The sequence below is a fragment of the Littorina saxatilis genome, linkage group LG12 (assembly GCF_037325665.1).
Source record: "Littorina saxatilis isolate snail1 linkage group LG12, US_GU_Lsax_2.0, whole genome shotgun sequence".
Taxonomy (NCBI): Eukaryota; Metazoa; Mollusca; class Gastropoda; order Littorinimorpha; family Littorinidae; genus Littorina; species Littorina saxatilis.
This window is the reverse complement of record NC_090256.1, coordinates 33,739,554-33,762,793: the sequence shown is the minus strand read 5'-3', so window position 1 is coordinate 33,762,793 and position 23,240 is coordinate 33,739,554. Positions and strand designations below refer to the sequence as shown.

Below are 23,240 nucleotides of genomic sequence, written 5' to 3'. Positions count from 1 at the left end.
GCCTGCTTATTTTTGTGCTCACATAAGTTACAGGCCAGGATTGGCTAAGGTGCGTTACAGGCATGGTAGAACTAGGGTGCGATTCCCGCTGGGGTACCTGTAGGGTAATGGATTGAGCTCAATAGGTCATCCTATCCTGCACCATCCCTTAGAAATAGAATGTGGCTGCATCAATGAGGAGGAGGGAGGGGGAAAGGCCATACAGTCTGTTCATAAGATATTTAAATGTACCTGGGAGTTGCAGCCGATAAACATAGAAAAATCAGAAAAATCTTACGCTGATAATGAAGGCACATTCGCCTCTTTCCTGTGACACAGATGCTGCCAAAAGAAGAGCTGTACATGCCTCCGATGAACATCAGCGTGATCGACCACCGCAACTTTGGACGGCGTCCTCAGGTCGGAGTCAACATCTTGAGGTCACTGGAGGAATTCCGCTGTGACCCTGATGAGCAACTTGCTGACCCTGCAGTGCAAGGTCAGGGTCATTCATATGGCGTGAGGTCGCAGAATTGGGCAGTGGAGGTTAATGAATAAAGCATAACTTTTACTGGTGGATAATTAACCTCAACTTTTTCTTTTTTTGTTATATAGCAATAATTTTTTTTCTCTCTTTTGTTGTCTGGATGGTACCAAGATGTGCTGATACCGCTCACTGATACATGTTGTAACTCATTCAACAGATGTGGTAGGAAACAGTCTGCCTCGGATAACTTTGCATCGGTTATTAGCTAAATAAAGCCCAGATATGCTGATACAGTGATGTTCCGAGGCGTCGGTCATCGGTCATAGACCGATTTAGGTTGTAAAATGACCAATTGCAAACACCGCTGTCCCGCCAAATGTCCGATCCGATCGCGAAGTCAGCGGTCATTGTCCGATAGTATTACGTCTAGAGTGCGGGTCACTGCAAGAAGAATCTGTACAAACTGAAGTATCAAACCCCGTTAAAACGAGTTCGAATCGGGGTCTACTTGAACTTCAATTTTCACTCTCGGTCGAACAATAACACAAGGGACGCAACTCTCGACCTAACAATATTACAAGAGCCACAACTCTTGCTACTTTTGACAGCGACATTTTACTTCCGCCGCCACATTTCTGCAAAGATGCCGCAGAAGAAAAAGGTTTGCGTGGGAAAAGGGCAGACACTTTTGAGTGGCTTTGTTAAAAAAAAAGGACGACACGGACAGTCAAGTTGCAGGGCCTTCGGCCCCGTCGGAGACTGAAGCCTCAGAAGGTGAGCCAATAGATCTACAACCTCAGGAACAGACGCAGGAAGAGACGCAAGAAACGAAAGTAGCTGTTCAAGCTCACTGAAAATGATCACGTGTGACATTCTGAAGTGTGTGAAAGATCACTTGTCACTTGCGACATTAATTCTGAAGCATAGTGTGTGTGTGTGTGTGTGTGTGTGTGTGTGTGTGTGTCAGTGTGTGTGTGAAAGATCACTTATGACATTCTGAAGCATGTGTCTGTGTGTGTGAAAGTAACCCTACTGAACACTGTTGCATTTAAAATATTAAAATAAATTTGGAACTGTTCGGTTTTTATTTGCCTTTATTCATATATTCTCAGTCATCTAAAAAGGTTAGGTGCCATGATTGGTTCGCTTGATCTGAATGTCCTATTGTTTTTTTGTAGTCAGGACATGATGTCCTATTAGTTTTTTGATTCAGGACATTTTGTCCTGTTGCGCTCCAGTCCTAGGAACATCACTGCTGATATCACTGACTGATACACATTTTATAATGTTCAACAGATGTGGTAGGAAACAGTCTGCCTCGGATAACTTTGCATCGGTTATTAGCTAAATAAAGCCCAGATATGCTGATATCACTGACTGATAAACGTTTTATTACGATCAACAGATGTGGTGGGAAATGGCCCACCCGCAACTGGTGGGGACCACGTCATCGACATGCCCGCAGAGCAGAAGAAACCAAAGGTACGGACATCCACGTCTTCTTGTAACTCATTCATACTGATCTCTGACCCTCATGAGCAGACATTCAACTACAGTGGAACCCCCCTTTTAAGACACCCCCCCCCCCCCCCCCCCCCAAATTTAAGACTTCCTCCTTTTAGGACCTTGCTTTTTCAGCTTTTCTGTGCACACTGTCTGTAAAGTTACCTTCATTTTATTAGACTCCCTCCTATAAGACCTGCTGTACTGGGATTTGTGGAGGTCTTAAAAGGGGGGTTCCACTGTACCCTGAGGCTATTATGAATGTATCTGATACTAAATCTTGCCAGAACTAGGCTGCTAACAACAGAAATAATCCTTCCAAAGCTAAAGTGTTAACAACTTATCTCTCTCGTTGATACATACGATTGCTGCTTGTAGCAAATTTACTCTGCGGGGTCAGTTTCTAACATGGCTGTGTCAAAATGAAATCATGATATTAATAACCTTGTTTGGGGCCTTTTATGACTTGTGTTCTAACTTTGTGTGGAAAATGTAAACATGCTGTCTGGCTGTGCTGTGCTAGAAATAGGTAAAAAAAAGTGATTTTAACTTCTTGAGATGTAACCGTTATCTTCACTTGTGTGCATAGCTCTCATCATTTTGAATTCAATGGTGCAAACATGATCAAAATCGGTCGAGTAGAGCTCAAGTTACGAATTTTTAAAATAATTAATTTAACGTCGTTTGCATCCCGGTTGCACGGTTGCATAATATGGGAAGTTTGGCTGTTCATAAATGACACATATATTAAGAGAGGTGTATGAAACAGTTATTTTCCTGGATCTGGTATGATATAAGTTGGCATAGAAATTTTTGAGTGGTCATTTTTGAGAAATGACCTCATACCAGGTCATTCAAATAGCCATAATCACTAATTTGACACCAATTTTAGCCAGCGGACATCAATAATTCTTTAAAAATTCATAACTTCCTTTCTAATTAAACTACAGCAATAATTTTTATATGGAAATGATCAGGACTTCAAGATCTCTAATTCTAAACAAAGTGCTACTTCAATAAAAACAAATGGAAAAAAGTCATTTTTGTGTGCTCACAACATCAAAATCCCTCTTTGCATGACTTAGGCTTGGCGCCAGTTGGCCTCACTTCAAACTGTGATTTTGTCTTTTATTTCAGCTTGAAATGTATAAAACATGTTTCAAAAAAATGTGTTGTTCTTCTTCTTTACCGAATGTGCCAGTTTTATCTTTGTAGCTTTTGTGGTTATTATGTGACGATTTTGTCAAATGACCCACTATTTACCGATCGGCCACGCAAGCCGAGCATGTTCACACGCAGGGGTCTCTCTTCGGCGCAGCTCTACTGTTGTGTCCAGAGGCATATGTATGATCCAAGCTCACAGTAAAAATCAAATTAGGCAATCGCATACCTTTATCCTTTGTTGATCGCTGCATAGGGCGACTCAATTGGGTCAAGAAAAAGAGCTCACATGAACAAATTACACCGTAAAACATAGTTATTTTTTTAATGTATAATGTTGGTTGTGCCCAGGGTTCCCACGGTCTTTAAAAACATGTAAAAAAGCGAACCATCCTTTTTATGTTTTTAAAAGTTTGTAAAAAAATGAGCTGGGTCTTTAAAAACTTATAAAATCTGCAATGTGAATGAAATAACACTATTTGAAAAAATAGGTCCGTTTTCGGTATCATTGAAGAACAAAAATTTTTTTTAAAATGGGTACTCTATGTTACAGTAAACAGACTATTTTGTTTTTGTTGAACTGCTTTGGCCCTTCTTTGAAACAAAAATCAAACTAAACTTGGAAGAAAATGAAAAGTTCATCACTAATACTGTTGCCGAGCTGTTCCTGCCACCAAGTGACCAACCACAGCCGTGTTGTTGCCCCAATTCCGAACCAAAACACCATTTCCATCCAGGTCACGTGACCTTACAATTTCACGATTTTACGCAAAAATAGCCACATACCAACAAATAAAAGTCGAGAAACCATTGCCAGAATGCATTTGAAGTTGATCTAGAAGGTACATTTCTTCGGAGTGCAGTGAATTTTAATTCAGTACAATAAAATATCCAAGTGACACAACTTTTGTTTTAGCTTCAGAAATGGATCGTGATCTAGTTCCGAAAATATGGCAATCCTTGCTTATAACTTCCTCAAACTTCCAAAAAACATTCATTTCATCCAGACAACTGTTTAAACTTACTATTTAAGACATCTGACGACCGATCTTCAGAAATTTCATCCATTTATTCGTTTCTGTCCGATGGCGAGTCGAGCGACATGCCCGCGACTTCGGAAGCCATTTTCAACCACACGTGCTTTGAAAGCAAAGCTATACCCCCTCACAAATCCGCGTTTGGCAAAGCGGGTTTTCCGCAGGCAAGCTTCAAACATTAAACACTTGTAGAGTAATGTCAGGGCTAAAAGATGGTATAAATTTGTTGGGTTGAATTTATCGGTAACCGGTTGAATTTTCAATCGAGAAATTCCCATCTGAAATTTCTAAGTGTTCCCGATATTTTTCACACAGGCATTATGTATACGAAACTAAACAGGAAGGACTCTACTTCTAATTTGCATACTATTTGCACGCCTGCAGCGAATACCCGCGCAGCCAAACGCAACGAGAAGCGAGACCCCTGCGTGTGAACATGCTCGGCTCGCGTGGCCGATCGGTAAATAGTAGGTCATTTGACAAAATCGTCACAAAATAACCACAAAAGCTACAAAGATAAAACTTGCACATTCGTAAAGAAGAAGAACAACACATTTTTTTGAAACATGTTTTATACATTTCAAGCTGAAATAAAAGACAAAATCACAGTTTGAAGTGAGGCCAAGCCTAAGTCATGCAAAGAGGGATTTTGATACCTACTAGAAACATAAGCTGCCTTTTTTGTGTGTTTCTTTGTCCGTCTGTCTGTCTGTCTGTCTGTCTGTTGTAAAGAAGCATGTTGAGTGGACAGACAGTTTTTTTAGTGTTTTATTAGGGCTGTGGTTATGCTGGTTGTTACCTGATTTTGAAAGGCCCAGAAGGTACAGACGCCACCTCTAAAGATAAACTGATCTATAATGGGTGTCAGCTTGTGATGTGAACATGCCTTATTGTTAAGGTTTAAGCCAGCTTGTGATGGGTGTCAGCTTGTGATGTAAACATGCCTTGTTGTTGAGATTGAAGCGCTTGATTTTTCTGCTAGCGTACGAAATCGTGGAAGCGAGCCATAGTGAGCGCAGGCCAGGACACGCTTAGGCTTCCAGCTCATTTGTTGGGCGTGGAGCGCTCCAAGGTTATTGTCGACTTGTTGCCTCTATCTGGCCCCTCTCTGTTTTGCCTTTGTGCAGGCGTTGAAGGAGAACGCTTAGGTTCTTTGTGTTGCTGCGTAGGTTTCTGTGCTGTGTGGCTTCTGGGGATGGGATGCGATGGGCGTGTGTGTTTATATGTAGCTATAGGTGGTTCTGAGCATGGTATTGCCGTAGGTACTCATGAGTGGTTGAAGGAATCATGCTTTGCAGAGTGAGTAGAACTTCGGTGCTTTAGCCTGGGGTGTATGGCTCTCTGGAAATGGTGCTTAACTCTTTTATCCCCCCCCCCCCCCCCCTCCCCTTCTTACTGCTTCATCTCTTCGTCTTCTTCACACAACAAGCATACTTGATTTCTTTCTTGTGTTTGTGTATTTAGTTTTGATGCCTGTGGAATACGGGGGAAGATGTTCCAAATTGGGTGATAATGTACATGTCCTATTTCTTCGACTGTTAACATGTTTCACCTGTCTGTGCTGTCTTGCTTCTGAAGGAGATTCTGTCACACCTGGCCGGTAAAGTGCAGGGCAAGATCAAGCGCCTTCGAGGGGTAAACTGCCAGACGTCTGTATCAAAGAATGAAGTGAACATTGTATCACGTTTGAAACATATTTATCCAAGCATGTTTGTATAAAAGGCAGAGTATGCGTCAAGCTGTGTAACCAAGAAGTGAATCAGATACACACAACCAGATACCTATATTGAACATATTTATCCGTGCACAACTCCATTGGCGTTTTGTACATGTTGTTGGACTGTCTGTGTTTGTCTGTACAGTGGTACCTGCAGTGTGAGACACCCCCCGCGGGTTAGGGGGAAGAATTTACCCCATGCTCCCCAGCATGTCGTAAGAGGCGACTAACGGATTCTGTTTCTCCTTTTACCCTTGTTAAGTGTTTCTTGTATAGAATATAGTCTATTTTTGTAAAGATTTTAGTCAAGCAGTATGTAAGAAATGTTAAGTCCTTTGTACTGGAAACTTGCATTCTCCCAGTAAGGTATTACAGTGAAGTCCGGGTACAACGAATCTCAAGGGAGATACATTTTAGGTCATTATATCAGCAATTCGCTGAAGAGTTTTCAACCCTAAATGGCCTAAGACAAGTTTTCCCACTCACCTTCAAATGATCGTCCCATCGATCTTTCCTTGGAGAGTACAATCTCTGCATGTTTTCAACAGCTTCATAATATAATCCATAGAGAGAGGCATAGTTCAAATGTTCACTTTACTGTCACAATTTTAGAAGTAAAATTTAAAAAGTCGTGTAAAAGCATGTACATGTACATTCTGATCAATCTCCGATCAATCTCCGATTTCATGGTGTCCACCAGTTCTGGTGCATGTACTACCCTGGCCAAGTTTCCTCTCAAGACATCAAAGAGACCGCCCCATAGGTTAAACTCCCCATAGGTTAAAATGGACCTGCCTTTGATCTCGCCTCACATGCAGATCGTTGTAGCCTTGTGACTTTTAGAGACAAAGCGGCTCTGGGGCGATGAAAACGTGTTTGTTAAAAGAGGGGTTCGTTATGCAAATGAGTTCAAAAGGTTCGATGTAGCCGGAAAGTAACAAGTAAGAAATAGAAGGCTGTCTGCCGGGAAATCAATGGCAGTTTGTTATAAGAGGGATTTCGTTATACCCAGGTTCGTTATAGCTGGATTCCACTGTATATTGTACTACGTTGCAAGCCCCTGGAGCAAATTTTTGATTAGTGCTTTTGTGAACAAGAAACAATTGACAAGTGGCTCTATCAGTACATGAACATGCAAGATTATGATAACATGCTCATCAGGTCCTATTTGGCACCAGCAATTTGTTTCAACAACTGAAGTTTTCAGCATACTGGATATATTACATTGGTAAGGTTAACTTTAACCCTATTTTGGACTACATTGCCTCACCTCTCAAAAAAACACGCTCATATTCGGTCAACACACATGCCGAAAACCGGCAAGTACAGCAGACTTCCACTAACTCGCGGTCCACTAAATCGCGAATTCGGCTATATCGCGGAGACTTATTGGACCCCGAAAAAAACAGGACCGACTTTTAAAAAAAAATATATGTATATATACATATATTTTATATTTTTTTTAAAAAAAAATTTTTACAAAATTAGTCACGTAAAGGCCAAAAAATAGTACAGATCATGAAAAAATGTTCTATCATAACCACGCTATCTCTCTCTGGGTCCGATGGCCTTTCATCATGCAGTAAATTGTCATTTCATCTTATCAGTCTCTCTCTCTTTCTCTCCCTCAGTCCGGTCTCGAATAGCAGCTGGCATCTGCTGAAGGGACATTAAAAACCAAAAACCAAAAAAACCTCTCCCTCAGTCTCACCAAATAGTGTTCTACGTGTGTGTGTGTTTTTTCAGGTTGTGTACATTACGGGTTGATCGAGACCTGCGAACAAAAGAAAAACATACCTTTCACGCGCACGTGCCCCACTCAGTCAAGAACTTTCATGCCACGGTATCGTCAAATTGGCCACGTGCCTATAGAGGTAAGTGTCTGACCAGTCAGTATGGCCAGTCAGGCGTGCAGTTGAACACTTGAGTCCAGCTAATTGCGATCTCTGCTAGACGGTCCGGGTGGCCACAGGCGCCAATCAAGTGCTTAAACTGCGCTTCAGTCTTCTGCAATCTAGTCAGGCATGCAATTAAACACTCGAGTCCCGCTAATCGCGATCTCAGCTAGACGCCCTGGATTTTCTACAGGCGCCATGAAGTGCTTCAGCTTCTTGCGTTTCCAAACGAAATAAAATAATGAGGTAATTCACCATGGCTTGCCTTCTGTTCATTGTCAGTTAGTGTGTGTGCAGCAGTGAGTCGCTATACGCGTACAGTGTACGTCTGTGTCTGTCTGTGTCTGATTAACTAGTAAGTTTGTGACGACGTATGAGTCGGAGAAAAAAAGAAAAGAAATCGTCATCTGCTGATAAAAGAAAACTTGTCATCGCAGTTAATCTTTTGAGAACTTAGTTGCCAAAAGAAGCGTCACACTTGCGAGAAACGCAGTAACACATACACATGAACATTGTAGCACAACCACATGCCAGGCGTGCGTCACACACACACGCACGCACATACACACATGCACGCACACACACACACACATGCACTCACACGGCAAACGCACACACGCCAACGTGACGCTCACAGGCTTTTTGTGACCAACAAGGGAAATAATCGCGTTTTTCTCTGACTCAGAAGAGAACGCGGTTTCTTCCCTTTAATTGGACCCCAAACTGCATCGCGAATCGGATATATCGCGATCAAAAATCTTTGGACCCCGAAGACCGCGAGTTAGTGGAAGTCTGCTGTTACAGTAACGGCCTCGGCATTGAAAACATGGATCAGGTAGAATATTGTGGATAAAAGCGAGATTTTGGACCGGAGCAGAGTAACCGTAAAATTCCGGTAATAGGTGCTGGAGTGACCCATTTCGCTACGGGAAAAATCCGGTATCGGTTCAGAAAGAGTTAAGCAGCATTTTTTTTAATTTCTTTACAGCACAGACCGTGGAATTTCATACTTGGTGTTCCAAGGACCAAGACTCATGTTTCTGCAACATCATTTTCATCCTGAACTTTAATGTTTAAAAAAAGTGTTACCGGTACTAACTACATGTAGTTCAAACTTTTGTGGCTTACTAGCTAGTATGGTAAACCTTGTGCTGGTTGCCATAGGAAGTTCAAAAAGCACAGGGATGATGGTGAGTGCTCCACTTCAGTTTGTTTTTGTATGTAAAAGGTCAGTGCCATGTGGGATGGCTGTCAACTATCGTTATGACTCTTATTCCCTGTTTCAAGTTTTCTCAGTTTACATCGTGGTCCTCACTTGTCAAACCAACATGTTTTCTTTCGGTTTTTGAGGGTGACTTCGCTCTTTTCTTGTTGAGTTGTCTGCTGAAGTTCTGCTGCTGTTGTGGTCGTTCTCTCTAAAACATTTGTTATATGTTTTATATATTACATCCTGTCTTGGATTATCTTTATGTTTAGCTGTGTTTTGTCAAGATGTGATCTACACACCGTCTGAAGTTTGGGACTAAAATTCATTTACAAATTAATGATGATTCCTTCAAGTAAAGAATTTTATTTTCTGATCATTTCCAACCCTCCTCAGTACAGGGCCTGTTCGATTCCTTTGTGCCCAAGTTATCGTTTCCTCAGTTTGAAGTGGTGGGCAAGAAATCTGTCACAGAACAACCAGAAGAAATGGTTTGTTCACCTGACCCAGATTGTTGTTTATGATTGTTGAGTGCTGCCATTTCGTTATTACTTGTGTTTGGTTTTGCGTTTGTTTTGGTTTACTTTTCAAAGGAATAGTTTGTTTTGTAAGTTGTATTGTAATTTGATAATTCAGGGTCACCCTTACATTGTGGTTAAAATTCTGTCACCAAAATCCAATTGAAGTGTGCAGCTGCTTTCAACAAGAGAGACGTGTTCCTTTTAATTTCTATTTTTTTGGTCTTGCTTTATTCAATTTTTTTGTCTTTTTTAAAATTTATTAATTTATGTATTTAATTTTAATTTATTTAATTTTTTTAATTTTATATATATCAGACCTGTGCACATCTACGGTTTCTCCGTAATTTCTCCGATTTTTATATGCAGAATACGATGCTACGGATTTTTAATTAAAATTCCGAAATTCCGATGTTTTACAAAAAAAACTTTTTTTCTGTTTTAAGATGTTTTGACCAATTAGTCGGCCGTTGCGCTGAAAAGATGTTTTCCGATTTACCGGAAGCGCGCGTGTTCTCTGCATTGAGTCTTTGTTCTTAGACTTTGTTCGTCTAGCGTCTGCGTGGCAACTTGTGATTGAAGTGAAACATGGAAAAGAAAAAAAGAATGCGAGATTCAGATAGTGAAGAGGAGACACCAGCTCTGTCACCAAAGAAGAAAACGGCACAACAGTGCTGGAAGTCCAGTTATTCTCAAGAGAACCTGGAGATCGTAAAATCCAGCAAAGGAGACCTGTGTGCTTTGTGAGCAGAATTATGTCTTGAACTGTCGTTACAGCTTACTACTGAAACATTTTAAAAACTACTGAAATTTGGTTTGTTTACTACTGATGAGCGTTTTGAGTGTGCACAGGTCTAATCTATATATATATATATATATATAATATATATGAATGGCAGATTGTGCCCATGTCTTTATGGTGTGATGCTGTGTGTATTACTCACAAGCAGGGGATGTCGTCAGTGATGAACATCAGAATAGACCTTCCCCAGTTTCAGTTTCCCACGGTGAAAAAAGGGGGTAAAGATAAGTCAGACACCACACCAGTGAAGGTTTGTCCATGGCGAAGATCCGACTTTCAAGTTTCTGGGAGATTTGGGCGTTTTTCTATGAGGCACCACACGGGAACAGAAAATAGTGGATTTGATTGACTCTCATTTTGTTGTCTGAGAGCAAATTTGGATTTCTAAACCCAGTATTGTTTTCAACTTTGCTTTGTTTGCTTACATTTTTAGGTCCAGATTTGATGTAGAAATCCTACTTGAAACGTTGATTTGATTTGTTTAATTATTTTCACTTTCTTCCTTTTTTTTCATTGTTTCTTCATTCCTTCTTATCACCTGACATTGCAGCTGGTTTCCATTTTCACTATCACCTTTACTTGTATTGTTGCAAGTGGTCTTCTGATGTCATGTAGTGGATTTTTTTTTGCTCTCTGGGGGAATGCAGACATCAATTTTGTTGTTCTATGACATCAAGCCCTGTCTCTGTTTTGATTAAGTTCTATTGTAAAAAGTTTGCAGCAAAGGGATTAATACATGTATAACATTGTGTCGCTTTAAGATTTCCTTTTGCTGTTCTTCAATAGATTCTGTTTTTTATTCTGATATTTATTTATCAATTCTTATTTTTATTATTTGGCTGCTACATTATTCTCTCTCTGTATTTTCTGTATCAAATTTAAACAATTCGCAGGTGGAGATGTACAGTGATGGTCTATGGAGCGATCTGCAGTAATTTGTTCAGCATTTTCTGTGTATTTTGAAAATGTTACAATGCATGGTTTTGTTCAAATAATGTTTTTTTTTTATTGGAAGTGTCTTTTTCAGTACAAAAAACACCTCTTAAATGAAAGCAATTGATGTGATTCAAATTTGCCAATTACAGTGCAAACTAAAGTTGGCCAAACAATTATTGCAACAAATTTCAAACCCAAATTAAAGCATTAATTCATGTGTCATTTAATTATAACTGTATATTCCAAAGAAGGCCGTTCACTTAACCTTCAGGATCACCTTTTGGATTAAATATTTATTTTGCAGGGATCACGTGACCGCCGCTCAAGTAAGTGTACCCTCAAAATCGACCAGACAAAAACGGAAGAGCCGAATGAAAAATCGACAAAAAATCAGAATGGGCAAAACGTTGCAACTTTCACATACGAGAAAAAAGTCAAACCAATTATCTACCCTGAACAGATTATTTTGTTTTGCTACCTTGCGTATTTCGCGTGCTATGCTATTCCTACTGATGCAGGTGTCGATCGCAAGAGCGGTCAAAAACGGAACGTTTTACGTCAATTTTTATTGGTATCATGTCAAAAAGCGCTACATTTTACCAATGACTTGGTGGATTGCTTTGAAACTTTCAGAATATTTTACCAACATACTAGAGATAATTCGTGCGAAAGTTTGGATCGTTATGGTTATTTATCCAGATGTGGCGCCTTGTTTCGGAAAATGTTGTTAAACTTGTCATAGGATTGTTTACTTGTGTCCAAAAAATTCATGACTTTGCATATCTACAGATAAATGATTGATACAGATTCTGTCTAAGTTTCATTTGCGTGTAGCTGCTGGCGTTAATTTGCTAGTCATGCAAACACATGAGAAAACAAGTCGCGTAAGGCGAAAATACAATATTTAGTCAAGTAGCTGTCGAACTCACAGAATAAAACTGAACGCAATGCCATTTTTCAGCAAGACCGTATACTCGTAGCATCGTCAGTCCACCGCTCATGGCAAAGGCAGTGAAATTGACAAGAAGAGCGGGGTAGTAGTTGCGCTAAGAAGGATAGCACGCGTTTCTGTACCTCTCTTTGTTTTAACTTTCTGAGCGTGTTTTTAATCCAAACATATCATATCTATATGTTTTTGGAATCAGGAACCGACAATAATAATAATAATAATAATAACGGGCATTTATAAAGCGCCTTATCAAAAGTTCAAAGCGCGGGACAATAATACATGTATACAAAAATCATACAATCACTGTCAGATTCAAACAACACATCATGCACATCTCACATCCCCAGACTCTATACTAAGGAACTATCCGTAGTGTTGTTGGAACAAGTGAGTTTTCAAATTGGACTTAAAAGATGAAATGGATGGAGAGTGACGTAATTGAAAGGGGAGTGAATTCCATAACTGAGGTCCATAATACGAAAACGTGCGGAAGCCATGAGCCTTGCGTTTAAAGCGACCTTGACAGAGAAGTCGAGCATCATCAGAAGAACGAAGGGTGCGAGAGGGAGTGTAGAGAGAGACCAGTTCAGAAAGATAGGCAGGTGCCGATTCAGAGATGATATTGTAGCAGAAGCAGGCAGCTTTATACCTAATACGTTCAGATACAGGAAGCCAGTGAAGTTCTTTCATGAGAGGAGTGCAGGGTTGTCGATGCTGTGCTCTGAAAATGAGACGTGCAGCAGAGTGTTGTACTTTTTGCAAGGGTTGGAGAGTGGAGTCAGGGCAGCCTATGAGAAGGGAGTTGCAGTAATCTAATCTGGACAGAATGCAGGATGTAACGAGAGTTTTAGTGGCATCAACAGTGAGAAATTTTCTTATGGAACCTATTCTTCTGATCTCAAAGTAACATGTCTGACAGACTTTTTTGATGTGTTGTTTCATTGAGAGGTGGGAGTCCATGATGAACCCAAGATTCCTAGCACTATCAGAGAGAGAAATGTCACTAGAACCTACTGTGATGGAGGCTGGAAGGGAAGTGGTCGAACAGGAAGCTCCAGAGAAAAGAAGAAATTCAGTCTTGTCATCATTTAACTTGAGCATATTGTTTGTCATCCATGATTTAATATCTGAAGTGCAGTTTTGGAGAGTGTGCGTCACCGCTTGGATTTCTGTAGGCTTGCATGCTTGTTGGAGTTGTGTGTCGTCTGCAAAGAGGTAGTGATTGACTGCGTGTTGCTTGATGACGGCAGAGAGAGGAGTGGTGTATAGTACAAATAAAACTGGGCCTAGAACTGATCCCTGGGGAACGCCGAAACAGAGAGGAGATGGAGGAGATGAGAGATTATTGAGGAATAAGATGAAAGTGTTTTTAAATTGATTTCGACAATTTAATTTTGATAATAATTTTTATATATTTAATTTTCAGAGCTTGTTTTTAATCCGAATATAACATATTTATATGTTTTTGGAATCAGCAAATGATGGAGAATAAGATAAACGTAAATTTGGATCGTTTTATAAATTTTTATTTTTTTTTACAATTTTCAGATTTTTAATGACCAAAGTCATTAATTAATTTTTAAGCCACCAAGCTGAAATGCAATACCGAAGTCCGGGCTTCGTCGAAGATTACTTGACCAAAATTTCAACCAATTTGGTTGAAAAATGAGGGCGTGACAGTGCCGCCTCAACTTTCACAAAAAGCCGGATATGACGTCATCAAAGACATTTATCAAAAAAATGAAAAAAACGTTCGGGGATTTCATACCCAGGAACTCTCATGTCAAATTTCATAAAGATCGGTCCAGTAGTTTAGTCTGAATCGCTCTACACACACACACACACACACACACACACAAACAGACACACATACACCACGACCCTCGTCTCGATTCCCCCTCTATGTTAAAACATTTAGTCAAAACTTGACTAGATGTAAAAATGGAACGTTCACGCTGTTTTGCGCTTACAGCTGTTATCGCTGCGTGCCTCATGCTTTAATGGTCACTCTTGGCTGGGCATCGCTGTGGCACCAGAATCATCGCTTAAATATGTTGCGTGTTTACTGGTCCAGAATTTGCGTCCGTGCTTACACGCACATAAAACTTTAGCAGTGTGTGTATCAATCATTTTTATAAAGACATGCAAAGTCATACATTTTTTTGGACCCAAGGGAATAATCCTACGACGAGATTAAAAACTTCTTTCGAAAAATTGCACAACATTTTAACAAACACCTGCAACAATCCATCATTTTGCTCGAAGTATCTCTAGTATGTTAGTAAAATATTCTGAAAGTTTCAAAGCAATCCACCAAGTCATTGCAAAAGTGCAGACTTTTTTGTCATGATATCCCTAAAAAATGACGCAAAAGTCCCGTTTTTGATCGCTCTTGCGATCGACACCTGCATCAGTAGGAATAGCATAGCACGCGAAATACGCAAGGTAGCAAAACAAAACAATCTGTTCAGGGTAGATAATTGGTTTGACTTTCTTCTCGTATGTGAAAGTTGCAACGTTTTGCCTATTGTGATTTTTTGTCGATTTTTCATTCGGCTCTTCCGTTTTTGTCTGGTCGATTTTGAGGGTACCCTTACTTGAGCGGCGGTCACGTGATCCCTGTAAAATAAATATTTAATCCAAATGGTGATCCTGAAGGTTAAGTGAACGGCCTTCTCTGGCATATAAAGTGTTAATAAAAATGACACGGGGATTAATGCTTTAATTTGGGTTTGAAATTTGTTGCAATAATTTTTTGCCCAAGTTTAATACTGGTTTTTGTTGGTAACACAGAACTAGATCAGTTGCTGACAAATGTATCGCTAGATTTCATGCTTCCTACTTAGTTAACATTAGATTTCAAGATTATTGTGGTAACATAAGATTTCCTGCTTACAATGGTAGCATACGGTTTCATGGATACATGGCTAAACTAGTCGGTTGTAACATAAGATTTCATGCTTTGTATTAACATAACATGTCATGCTTTCTGTGGTATCATAAGATTTTATAGAAACACAGAACAGGATCAGTGGCTGACAAATGTATCGTTAGATTTCATGCTTCCTAAGGTAACATTAGATTTCAAGATTATTGTGGTAACAAACATTTCATGCTTCCTCACAGTAGTAACATAACATGTCATGCTTCTTGTGGTAGCATATTAACATTCCATGCTAGCACAGAAGATGATCATCAGCTAACTGGTTGTGTGTTGGTGTGTTCAGAAGACAGCAGCTATATAGCTATATATTGGTGTGTTCAGATTAAGACAGCAGCTAACTATGGCTGTGTGTGTGTGTGTGTGTGTTTAGAAGACAGAGCTGGCCCTGGAAGAGCTGGACTGGTGGTCCAAGTACTACGCCTCCATTGGCGAGACCAGCAAGTGCAAGAAGTACATGGAGCTTGGCTACTACACGATCAAGGTATGCTGCAAACTTCCCCAACACCCTCTTGACACACGTGCATGCACGCAACATGTACATGCACACACACATGCGCGCACATGAACACACATACACATGCATGAACACACATGAGACAGTGACAAAAGGTCAGGTGTCATGTCTACTGTCCCGAATGACACACGATTGCTGACATTTCACCATTGCCAACAGAATAAACAAATAAGAAATAGGTAGAAAATGAATGTGAAAACTGACTTTAATTGTTGATCAGTATTTTCTATACCACTAACAAATAATCTACTTGCACATAGCTGTTTGGCAAATGTATGTTGCATGGGACACACTGACATGAAAGTGGAAGATGTTTTTCCCTCCAGAGAAACTACGTGTCAAGTTACACTTTTTGTGCTCTTCCATTCCAGTTGGCAATCAATTGTTAACGCATGTTATTAGAAAAAATAGAACGAAAACAGATTAGATAGAATGAAAAATGTACTGCTGATGTCATTTGGGACATACTGACATGAAAACGTCACCTTTTGGCATTGTCTCACATGCATGCACACACACACGCACACACACATGCACACATACACATACACTCCCTTTTCAACCCTCGACCCCCTCTTCCTACTCTCCGACTTCACACTGTCCTTCAGATAAATTCTTTGTGCAGGCTTTTATAGAGATAAGTTGCTCTTACAGAGTGCAGAAATTACTGTATTAATGTCTGATGTTTTCCAGGAATTTGTCTTAATGTTGTTTTCAAAAATTAACACATACCCCATGCACACCTCAATATAGACATGCTTATAGGAAACAACTTCACACTGTACATACAAGATGTCAGGTACGTATTCTAGTTGTCCATGAAGTTTTTAGGACCGCTGCCAGTGTGTGTGAATTAGACATGATGAAACTCTAAGCAAATGTTAAAGGCTGTCCTTCCTTGAGCCCGAAGTCGACTTAACAAAATCTTTTAACTGAAAATTCAATGCCAAGGCTTTATGCAGCCAGCTTCGCGAAGTCAACTTCAGCCAATTAATTTAATTTGAGGCTTAACACTGAGAATCCTGAATTTCTTCTTGTTTAGTGTTCGACGATTTATTTAGAATCCTTCTTGGTGTGTTTGTGCAACAGGTGTATCAGACAGAGCTGGAGAAAGCAGAAAACTACCATGACTTCAACGACTTCTGTCACACCTTCCCCCTCAGCCGCGGCAAAGATGGCGATGACGATGAGGGTGAGAACGTTGTGGGAGAGTTCAAGGTCAGTTTGACTTTTAATGAGTTTTATGTTTACCTTGTTTAAAATTATGAGCATGCATTCACTCTTCTTTTCAGAAATGTACACATAGTGGTTTTCCCCTTTTCATGATGCAAGAGATATGAGAAAATCAGATTTTAACAGAGAGGGAATTTTGATTAATGTGGAAGAAAATTCATGGAGGTAAATTTACAGCCGTAACAAAAATTTGAGAGCCACAAACTTTGGTTGTAAAAAGGAGGGAGCTATAAGTCTTTATAGGGGGTTTGGACATGGGCCTTAAAACCGGGTTGGATTTTCCGTCAATGGTTAATTTCTTTTTCCCTTTGTTCACAGGGCAGCTATTTATCATAAACTGCACTTGTTTGTGTACAGGGTACTTTCCGCGTGTATCCCCTGCCACCTGATCCCAACGAACCGCTGCCCACTCGCATGCTGTGCAACCTTCCCCCCTCCACACCTGAAGAGTGCCTGGTCCGCATCTACGTCATCAAGGCCACTGACCTTCAACCCAACGACCCCAGCGGCTTGGTATGTCATTGCTGATCTGGCTCTCTTTCGCTGTCTGTCTCGCCCTTTCTCTCTCTCTCAATATCTTGTTTGAAATCAAAATGGCAATAACAGACACACAAAGTGGTTCGTTTCCATTTAGTCTTTTTTTTCATGAATCCAAAATAATTAGGTGTATTTTGTTTTAATTGCTTTTGTGCTCAAAAACAATCGAAATCCCTTTTCCTCAAACTGGGTTTCAATGTTTACAATATTATACCACTAGACAATGTTGTCTCAGTCGATGGGTTTTGGTCAGACAGACCTTACTTTGAGGGAAGATTTTTCAGTGCAGTTTTGATGTTTAGGTCAACAGATTGAGTAAATGTGTTGATATCGCTTTACGTGACTTCTTCACTTCGGTTTGACTTTTCTCTTTCTTTCATTGTCTGTTCATATAATGCAGGGGTGTGTGTGTGTGTGTGTGTGTGTGTGTGTGTGTGTGTGTGTGTGTGTGTGTGTGTCCCCTATACTATTCAACACAAGTGAATTGTTTGCTGTGTGCAGGCTGACCCCTACATTGAGGTAGTGCTGGGCAAGAAGAAGCTGAACAGCAGAGACAACTACCTCCCCAACACCACCGACCCTGTGTTTGGCAGGTATAAAACACCTCTTGTCATTTCTCCAAGGCCTGTAAGACACAATTTTGTGCTAACCAGGCAAAAATCAAATATGATAAGTTGACATCGAAAGAGTTGGCGGTTAATAGCCAACTAGATAGCAAGCTGTGCAGCCGCCATGTTTTTTCTCGCACTCCAGAGAGATGGTCGCCTGTTTCGTCAAATCTTCACCTTCCTCGTGGTGAACATGCAGTCCCCAAGAAACACCCTTAGCGAAATTTGTTTGTGGAATCCTAGCCATCTTGCTGCTTTGAAACTGGGGGTCACCGTCACTATGTCAGTCAGGGCTTTGTTTCAAGGAAAAACAAAAAGAAAAATCTGATACAGGCCAAACTACAACTAACACGGTAATTACTTTTTCACAGAAAGATAATACTCCTCTCCCTCATTTGAGGCTGAGCTGGGGTATATATTGAAGCGCCAATGCTTCCACGACATCTTATTTTAAAGTGCTGTGGCAATAGTCAAACACCCATCTCACCCTGCCTCAAATATTATAATACTCTTAATGCAGATGCAACTCTTCCACAGCCAGTGAAAACCTCAACAGAATTATTTTCAAGTCCAATCCGTCTATTGTTTGAAAGTGTATCCATAATGTCGCTGTCCTCAGCGTAGGAAGACATAGACACAGAAGACTTTATGATCTGAAAAGAGAAATTTGTTTGTGATGTGTATATGACAAAAAACATGACATCGAACAACATTATCAATTTTTTATTTTTGTCCAGGACATTTGAGATGACGGCCATGCTGCCCCTAGACAAAGATCTGACCGTCAGGGTCAAGGACTATGACCTCATTTCCTCCGATGACCTCATCGGTGAGACGGTCATCGACCTTGAGAACCGCTACCTGAGCAAGATGAGGGCTACCTGTGGCATTGCCAAGACCTACTTCATGTGAGTAGAGGACATGATGAAAAAGGTTGGGTTGGGAAGGTGGGTTGAATACAGTGCTGTCCCGGCCACACTCTGGAAGTATCTAGAGGCACAGTGGGAACCCCTGTTTAAGACTTTACAAAATCTGAGACAGTCAGGTTGTAAAAAGGAGGGAGTCTCAAAGCAGGGGGTCTTAACTAATTGTCTCCCAGGTACGGATATATCCGTACCCACTCACATGGCTCTATCTGACCAGGTACGGATATATCCGTACCCACTCACATGGCTCTATCTGACCAGGTACGGATATATCTGTAGCCACTCATATGGCTCTATCTGACCAGGTACGGATATATACGTACCCACTCACATGGCTCTATCTGACCAGGTACGGATATATCCGTAGCCACTCATATGGCTCTATCTGACCAGGTACGGATATATACGTACCCACTCACATGGCTCTATCTGACCAGGTACGGATATATCCGTAGCCACTCATATGGCTCTATCTGACCAGGTACGGATATATCCGCTCAGATTGTTAGCTTCAGTTGCTTCCTGTAACCTCCATCTAACGCCTGCATTCCAGCGTGTTGATACATAGTTACTACACTGTGAGTTACAACAATTCTGAGTAACCTGCTGCAGCACAGCTGGTCTCAGTTAAAAAAAATTGGTCAACATAGGTGGGGTAGAAAGTGTTAACAGGTCTTAAAAGGGAGGTGTTACTGTGTCATACCTCTTCACAAGAAAAGCCAAACATTCAAGGGGTACTAGTACTACAGTTGTGACTGAAAGATACACTTAGTGACTGTTTTTTTTACCATCAAATTAATTGTCAGCCATACAAAAAAAGAAAGTATTTTTTTTATCAAATTTGTGTTTATCGGCTGTTGAGTGCTTCGGAAAATCGAGCAGGAGAAATTTGTATTGTTGTGTGTTTTTATACAAAGGTCACATTGGAATCAAAATTCTGTAGGTATATTCATATCTCCTGCAGACCTGTTTACTTCCCCCCCCCCCCAAATGAAAATCAGAAATGCAACTGGTACTTTTCCGTAATTTGAGGCATCTTTGAGTAATCTTTTTTATCAACCATAAACCAGCTCGAAAACGATTAAACGACACGTTAATTCGCGCGCTACCATGCAAAACAAGTACAAAATTGATAACCATGTTTAACAGTATTGTACTACACACACAGAAGCTCGATCACACACACCACAAACACACAACACAAGACACCTGATATATGCAAGTTAACAAAGACAAGTTTACTTTATCCAAAAAAAAAACCCACCTCACAGTATTCAGGGGGGGAGCAAGAGAGCTAGAGGGGGGGGGGGGGGGTACAACCTGGGGTCCAGGGGTTGGGTGGTCTGGCTGAAGAATTTTAGCTATTTTATTAACAATTTGTGGCTTATCCTTGATTTTAAACATGATAAACTGGTGTCAGCAGCCACTCATTATTTCTTTTAAAGTTAATATTAAATAATGGCAATTTATCTTCATTGATATATCTGCTCCCGACAACAATTTCACAGACAGAAAAAGGTTGGGTTTTTTTTCCCACAGACTGAATTTGTGTGTGGTTTTTGTTGCTTTTTTGACAGCAAGGAGGGGGTCCGGAACCCCTGTAACATCCCCCCCACCCCCCCTACTCCGCCCTTGGACTATTTACAGTCAAGATGCATGTGAACAAAACCACCTTACATTCTGTCACATCAGACATCCTGCATTAAAACCAGTCATAATAACTCTCTCCAGAAGCTACCTTTAATTTTAGAGGACCGATTCGTTTATTTCATTTAAACATTTTGTTGTAAGTTTTTCGATTCAAAGAACTGTGATCTTTGCTATATTGGAGAAATATTGATGGAGATCAGTTTTAGACTCAGAAAGACTTGAATTTCGGCAACATCGCAAGTCACTGATGAGCGCGACCATAGACCATCTATGTCTCTGGCGCGACTGACCGTAGTGAGAGATCGGTTCGCAGGTCTGGGAGATTCTGTGGAAGTAGAGACCTAGGTCAAATAAACTCGATGCGAAGCAGGCTCATGTTTTGCCAAACATAATTTCGTGTTTTTGTTTGTTTCCGTGTTCATTTGTGTACTGCATTTTGTTAAAAACTAATGCTGCGTCTAACCTCGGGACACGTGCCGCGACGTGACTCGTACTCTAACTGACTAGCTTTGTTGTTGCACTGATCTCAAGTCGATCACCAAAATGAATGTGGTTCGCTCTTCTTAAACTTCACCAGACACCGCCACTTGACTTAATAGTTTTGCCGATATTTCTGTACAACTTTCGCTTTTTTGGTTGGCATTTCGAACCCACAGAGATCGGCCCTATATTACCCTTCGGACCAATGTCGATCTCAAAACCGCGGAATCCGACAAATACCTTGCTGTGCACATGCGCAGAAAAGGCTGTTTCGGTCAGCCTTGAAATCACAGTCCTGGTGACTACCACAATTTCGACTTCGAATTTTCACGCACGAAAAAGGTTCTCTCGACCGCAATTTCCGGAATTTTCGGTAGATTTCCGTAATACCGGAATTTAGACCCCAAATCCGTAATAATTCCGGACAATCCGGGAGGGTAAACAGGTCTGCTCCTGTAGAAAAAAACAAGGTCTTAAAAGAGGGCAAGTTTTAAATCAAGGGGGGTTCCACTGTAGCAAGTTTTAAATCAAGGGGGGGTTCCACTGTATAACTTTGATTTTTCCATGATGTGGAAGACTGCATATAGTTTGTTTGTGTGTGCAGCACTGGCATCAACATGTGGCGAGACAGCCGCAAGCCCAAGGAGATTCTGGAGGACTACTGCGTGAAGAACCGCCTGTCAGGACCCATGTACTACGGCAACAACTCCGTCAAAGTCGGCCAGAGGGTCTTCACTCTCGCAGAGTTTGGTGAGTGGGGGATATTTTCCGGCTGGTAGTTGTTGTTTGGGATGGCAGGAGAGGAAAAAAGAGTTGAAATGCTAACAAATACAATTTATATTTCATTTTCTGTGAACTGTTTTGTGTGTGTGTGTGTGTGTGTGTGTGTGTGTGTGTGTGTGGGTGGGTGTGTGTGGGTGTGTGGGTGTGTGTGTGGCTGGCTTTCAGTATGGTCTGAAAAATGAGAGATGCAGCTAATGCTCTGTACCGCCTTGGGGGCTATAAAATACGGCAAACTATAAATTGAACCCTCACTCGTGTGTGTTGCAGAGAAGGACAAAGCGCCGTCAAACGAGATGGGACCAGCAGAGGAGCGTCTGGCGCTGCACGTGCTCAACGCTTTCCCCATCGTGAAGGAACACGTGGAGAGGAGGCCGCTCTTCAACACCCTGCAGCCTGGCATTGAACAGGTGACGCCATGCTCTTGAACAATTACATTTTTATTCGCCTCGGTGTCTTATACAGTAAACATACGTTGTCTTGATCCAGCTGTTACATGTTTGATTTGCTTGCACAGTGGTACCCGCCTTGTAAGACAATTGCTAAAACCAGTGCCTTTTTTGTGTTTTAGTTGTGAGGTTGTAATAATATTAATGTCTGTTGCACTGCTGAAAAGGCCTGTAATGTAGGGAAATGAATGGCTTTTCTTACAGTGTCATTGATTTTAGGGTGAACCACCTAGTGACAAAGATATGTGTACAACCGCACATACATACTGAGTTCCTTTTGACAAGTTTATATAATTTTCATTCACATGTGAGATGCAGCGATGGTGGGATAATATGGAGTTGTTAGCTGGCTCACAAATTACACAAATGTGACCCTCAAACCACGGAATGAGTCGGATGTCACCTCGCTGGGCTCTGCGCTAGGCCTAATATACGTCCGGCAGGTGTCAGGTATCAGTGTGAGGATCACCTTAGTCCCAGGCTTATAACTCCAAAAGTTTTTGCTGTTTTCTAAACCGTGTTTCACCACTGGATAGAGCATAAAAAAACTCTTAAAGAAAATGTAAGAAATAAAAAAATTAATGCAAAGGTGACATGCGACTCATTCCGTGGTGGAGGGTCACAAATAGGCATTACAAATTCAGTTATGAAATGCTGATGTTAAAAATTCCTCAGTGTTGAACAGTTTCAGAGTCATGCAGTCATGTTAAAACTTGGATGTCTTAATTATTACAGGATGCGGTGAGTGTCATATACTGGAAAAGTATCCTTGACAGCTGTCGGCACAAACCTCCTGCATTTTACACCCTCTCCGTTTCCCTGTCATTAATTTCCCTGTCAGTTTCCTTGAAATTGTGTCTTTGCATTTTCAGTGTCTGAAATGGAGAAACTCCATGCCTGCTTATATGTTGGTTATGATTTGTTGTTATTA

At 40.8% G+C, this 23,240-nt stretch overlaps 1 protein-coding gene across 3 annotated transcripts in view; it reads left to right on the top strand.

Annotated features, from left to right (window-relative positions):
- LOC138981786 (myoferlin-like) overlaps positions 1–23,240 on the top strand; it is a 121,838-nt gene that overhangs the window by 85,410 nt on the left and 13,188 nt on the right. For 2 of the 3 annotated variants that reach the window (XM_070354864.1, XM_070354863.1), the window contains exons 36-45: positions 319–478; positions 1,872–1,948; positions 5,150–5,239; positions 15,503–15,613; positions 16,736–16,864; positions 17,237–17,392; positions 17,918–18,009; positions 18,762–18,932; positions 21,685–21,830; positions 22,131–22,270. In XM_070354864.1, the coding sequence (XP_070210965.1) occupies positions 319–478; positions 1,872–1,948; positions 5,150–5,239; positions 15,503–15,613; positions 16,736–16,864; positions 17,237–17,392; positions 17,918–18,009; positions 18,762–18,932; positions 21,685–21,830; positions 22,131–22,270 (1,272 nt within the window). The remainder of the gene's footprint in view (positions 1–318; positions 479–1,871; positions 1,949–5,149; positions 5,240–15,502; positions 15,614–16,735; positions 16,865–17,236; positions 17,393–17,917; positions 18,010–18,761; positions 18,933–21,684; positions 21,831–22,130; positions 22,271–23,240) is intronic. The other variant, XM_070354865.1, reaches the window with a different exon arrangement.